The following is a 5,338-nucleotide window of genomic DNA, read 5'->3' on the forward strand; positions in this document are numbered from 1 at the left end:
GGGCACGAGACAAACGCAAGAGCTAACCAATGGAAGTGGCCCACGGCGAGTCTTACCCCGGGAAGCCGACACCGACGCAAGAACCCGGAAATGCGAAGAGCGGACCAGTGCAGAAAGCCAATCCGCCGAAACGACGGTGGCGGACCGACCAATGGCGAGTCGCCGAAGGCGGGGCCAGAAGTCGGTGACGGAAGAGGTCCTGGCAGCCGGCGCTGCGGAGCCTGCGAATGCGGGGAAGACGGCCACAGGGTCTGGCAACGGTGTGCGGTGAGGAAGGGTCGAACCCGAGGGTCTCAGAAGGAGCGAGCTGGGGAGGGTGCGACAGGGCAGCGAGCCCAAGGGCGGGGTTCGGAAAAGGGCAGCTCCCCAGAGTAACCTTAATCCAGTCCCCTCGCCTCTGTGGGCCTCAGTTTCCCCCTTCCTGTTCTAATGAGGGGTGAGAGATTCGCGCCTTCCAGAACGCACTTCCTCCTGGGCACACACCCGCGTCACCCGCGAACTCCAACCTCGCCGGGGAGCCCGTCCTTCGGGAAGCGCGCCCAGACCTCCTGGACTAATCACCTGGGGTGCACACCGTCATCCGTACCCCCAAAGCACGCCAAGCATTCGCCCATTAGAGCACGTACCAAGCTATTTCTGTATCATCGTGTCAGGCTCCCCCATTAGACTCAGAGCCCTGAGCGATCAGAAACCTAATCAACCATTTCTGGGTCTTGGTGGCCTAGCACCAGGAGCAGCCCGGAGCAGGTGCACAGGCACTGCTTACAAAATAGATGTGAAGTCCCAGGCACTCTGAACTCAGACGCACGGGGGATTCCTGATACCTGTTTGTGGGCCTTCTGGGAATTGACTTATCTGTCTCTGCATTGTTTCTCTTGGAGCTGGAGTAGCTTGCCTTCTCGGGGTAGCGAGGGTTGGGTGAGATAATGAATAGCTAGTACTCAGCTCAGTACTCAGCACAACATAGTTGCCCAATAAATGCTACTGGTAGCATAATGGGGCTCACATACCTGGCCCCTCCACTCCCAGTGCCAGCCCCAAGCACATGTACACTGTCACAGAGGGCAAGTGGTCAGCCGCTCTGGCCCACACCCTGAGATTTTGAGATGCTTGGACTGTCTGGACTCTAGACAGCATCCTGCTGGACAGGCCAGGAAAGGAAGGCCAGAGAAGGGATCATCAGCATTGTGGTTAATATCAGGGTGAGGGCAAGAAGAGATGGCCACCCATATGGCAATAAATTAGGACACCAAACAGTTGTGCTTATGCTTATCAAAGAATGGGCCTTAAAACTGCCTTAGCCAATCTGGGTGGGTGTGTGGATGTGCGTGTCTGTGTGTGTGTTCGATATTTGTGCCCCCAGACACCCAGTGTTTGGTGTCAGAGGGCACAGAATTTGTGATGAAGCGGGAGACTTTAGAGCCATGGTATCCTGAATTCAAGCCTTAAGGCTGTCACTTGCTCACTGGGTGACTTCAGGCAAGGGACTTCACCTCTCTGCGCCTGTTTCCTCATCTGGAGGGTGGGGTGATGATAGCATCAGTTACTGTTGAAGACTGCAGGAGATAGTATGCGTAGGTCTTTAGTGCATAGCATAGGACCTGGCACACAGTTAAGTGCTTAATAAATGTTGGGCAGCGGCAGCATTGCTTTTCAGTCACACCACTCTGGAGGTGGCACCAAATCCTTCCAGGCTGGCCCCTCCTCATTTATATCCACTCTTTGCTTGCCCCTACCTCCCGGTCATAGTTAAGAGGCGTGGGGGTTTCCAAGCCCTACCTGGAATCAGAAACGTATCCTAAACATATTACTTCCCCTACTTCATCTCCTACAACTCTTGGTTCCTTGCAGATCCAGCACTCTCTCAGACAACTGTGGATATGTGCAAGGGGCCCACCCCTGAGTCCAGATGACACTCATGTTGATGGCTTCAGTGATGGCAGTGACTGAACCAAAATGGGTCTCAGTCTGGGGCCGCTACCTGTGGGTGATGCTGCTGAGCATGGTGCTGGGGTCCCTGCTGGCCCTGCTGCTGCCTCTGGGGGCCATGGAGGAGCAGTGTTTGGCCTTGCTCAAAGGCTTCTATCTGCTCAGGAGCAAGTTGGACAGGGCACAGCATGCTACCACCAAGTGCACCAGCCCATCCACAGAACTCAGTGTCACCTCCAAGCATGCAGCACTGCTGGTGGTCAAGACCAAGGCCTCTCCAGGTAAGACAGAATGACTGTCTGTCCTCAGTGCTTTTATTTTTGGATTATGCTACATTTTATTTATCTATTCATAATTTGTGTTTACACTTTTTAATTGATTGGGGTATCATTAGTTAATAACAAATTTTAGGTGTACAACTTTATGACATCTGTATACTGTCTTGTGTGCTCACAACCTAAAGTCTAGTTTCCTTCCGTCACCACATATTTGACCCCTTTTACTCTCTTCATCCTCCCCCCAACTACCTTCCTCTCTGGTAATCACCATTCTGTTGTATCTGTGTGCTTTTTTTTTTTTTATGTGTTAATTTGTTGCTTTTTGCTTTATATCCCACATAAGATTCTTGCCCTTTAACATCTGACTTATTTCACTTAGCATGCTCTCAAGATCCATCCGTGGTCTCAAATGGCAATATTTCATCTTTTAATGGCTGAGTAGTATTCCACTGTATATAAGTACCACATCATCTTTATCCAGTCATCCGTCAAAGGACACTTAGGTTGTTTAAATGTATTGGCTATTATAAATAATACTTAACATAGTTAACATAGGGATACATATATCTTTACAAATAAATGTTTTCAAATTTTTCTGGTAGATACACAGAAGAGGGGTTGCTGGGTCCAGTAGCACCTTTATTTTTAATTTTTTGAGGGACCTCCATACTGTTTTCCCTAGTGGCTGCACCAATTTACACTCCTTCCAGCAATGTGTGAGGGTTCCATTTTCTCCACAGTCTCTCCAATGCTTGTTATATCTTGTCTTGCTGATAACAGCCATTCTGTTATCACCTCACAGGTGATATCACCTCACAGGTGTGAGGTGATATCTCATGGAGGTTTTGATTTGCATTTCCCTTATAATGAGTGATGTTGAGCATCTTTTCATATATCTGTTGGCTGTATGTCGTCCTTGGAAAAGTGTCAGTTCAGGTCTTCTGCACATTTTTTAATCAGATTTGTTGTTGTTGTTGAGTTGTATGAGTTCTTTATATAGTTTGGATATCAGCCCCTTATCAGAGGTGTCATTTTCAAATATCTTCTCCCATTCAGTTGGTTGCCTTTTTGTTTTTTTGATGGTCCCTCTTGCTGTGCAGCAGCTTTTTAGTTTGATGTAATCTCATTTATTTTTGCTTTTACTTCCCTTGCCTTTGGGGTCAAGTTCACAAAAACTTCTCTGAGACCAAGATTTGTAAGTTTAGTGCCTATGTTTCCTTCTATGTATTTTATTGCTTCAGGTCTTACGTTCAAGTCTTTAATCATTTTGAGTTAATTTTTGTCAGCAGTCTAGTTTCATTCTTTTGCATGTGGCTTTCCAGTTTTCCCAATGCCATTTATTAAAGAGCCTTTCCTTTCTCTATTGCTGTTTTTGGCTCCTTAGTTGAAAATTAGTTGCCCATATATGTTTGGGTTTATTTCTGGGCCCTCATTTCTATTCCAATCGTCTGTGTGTCTGTTTCTCTGCTAATACTATACTGTTTTGATTACTGTAGCTCTGTAATATAGTCTGAAGTCAGGGAATGTGATGCCTCTGTTGTTTTTTTTTTTTCTCGGGATTGCTCTGGCTATTCGGGGTCTTTTGTGGTTCCATATAAATTGAAGGATTTGGGAGGGCGGGGGTGGGAAAGAAAAGAATAAATGTCCTCCCTTGGCTTCTTTTTCCTCCTGCTCCCCACATTCCACAGCACCAACTCTCGACTTCTCCCTCCCCCAACATGCAAAGTAAAGAAAATATAAATATAAAAAAAAAAAATACCATTAGGAGTTTGATAGGGATTGCATTGAATCTGTATATCGCTTTAGGAAATATGGGCATTTTAAAACTATGTTGATTCTTCCAGTCCATGAACTCAGAATATCTTTACATTTCTTTGTGTCCTCTTTAATTTCTTTCGACAATGTCTTGTAATTTTCAGTGTAGAGATCCTTCACCTCCTTTGTTAAGTTTACTCCTAGGTATTTTATCTTTTGTTGCAATTGTAAATGATATTGTTTTCTTCGCTTCCCATTGTTTCATTCTTAGTATACAGGAATACAGCAGATTTGTTTCCTACAACTTTACTGAATTTTGTTATTTCTAAGTTTGTTGGTGGAGTCTTTAGGGTTTTCTGTATATAGAACCATATCATCTGCAAATAGTAAGTTTGATTTCATTCTCAGTTTAGACGCCCTTTCTTTTCCTCGTGTAATTGCTCTGGCAAAGACTTCTAGTACTATGTTGAAGAACAGTGACAAGAGAGGGTATCCTGGTCTTGTTTCTGATCTTAAAAGATATCTACTTTGCAACATTGAGTATATTAGCTGAGAGTGTCATATATGGTCTTTTATTAAGTTGAAGTGCTTCCCTTCTACACCTATTTTATTGAGTGTTTTAATCATAAATGGATTTTGTAACTAGTCAAATGCTTGTTCTGCATTTGTTAATATGATTTTTATCTTTGTTAATGTGGTATTTCACATTGATTTGCAGTGTTGAACCATCCTTGCATCCCTGGAATGAACCCCACTCGATCTTGATGTATGATCCTTTTAATGCATTGTATTCGATTTGCTAGTTTAGGATTTTTGCATCTAATGTTCATCAGAGAGTCTGGCCTGTGATTTTGTGTTGTCCTTGCCTGGTTTTGGTATCAGGGTAATGTTGGCCTTGTCAAATAAGTTACCAAGTATTCCCTACTTTTCTATTTTTTGGAGGAGGTTTAGGATTGATATTAAATCTTCTTTGAATGTTTAGTAGAATTCACCAGTGAAGCCATCTGGCCCTGGACTTTTGTTTTTTGGGGAGGTTTTTGATTACTATTTCAATTTCCTTACTAGAAATGGGTCTTATTAGGTTTTCCAGTTCTTTATAATTCAGCTTAGAAAGTTGTATATTTCTAAGAATCTGTCCATTTCTTCTAGGTTATTGAGTCTGGTAGCATATAGCCTTTCTTAGTATTATTGTACAATCCTTTGTATTTCTGAGGCGTCCATTTTAACTTCTCGTCTTTCCTTTCTGATTGTGCGTCGTCTTTTTTTCCTCAGTAAATATGGCTAGATTGGTCAATTTTGATTTTTTCAAAGAACAAGCTCTTTCATATTTTCTATTGTCTTTTTGTTCTGTTTCATTTATTTCCACTCTGATTTTT

The 5,338-nt window shown here is 43.8% G+C and overlaps 1 protein-coding gene across 2 annotated transcripts in view; it reads left to right on the forward strand.

The window, feature by feature from the left end:
- The window catches only part of FICD (FIC domain containing), a 9,654-nt gene that overhangs the window by 167 nt on the left and 4,149 nt on the right, over nucleotides 1–5,338 (forward strand). The window contains exons 1-2 of one of the 2 annotated variants that reach the window (XM_011377793.2): nucleotides 184–267; nucleotides 1,852–2,210. In XM_011377793.2, the coding sequence (XP_011376095.1) occupies nucleotides 1,910–2,210 (301 nt within the window). In that variant the 5' untranslated portion in view covers nucleotides 184–267; nucleotides 1,852–1,909. Of the gene's footprint in view, nucleotides 1–183; nucleotides 268–1,851; nucleotides 2,211–5,338 lie in introns of those variants that run through there. The other variant, XM_011377794.2, reaches the window with a different exon arrangement.

This window comes from Pteropus vampyrus, unplaced genomic scaffold (genome assembly GCF_000151845.1).
Source record: "Pteropus vampyrus isolate Shadow unplaced genomic scaffold, Pvam_2.0 Scaffold322, whole genome shotgun sequence".
NCBI classification, from domain to species: Eukaryota; Metazoa; Chordata; class Mammalia; order Chiroptera; family Pteropodidae; genus Pteropus; species Pteropus vampyrus.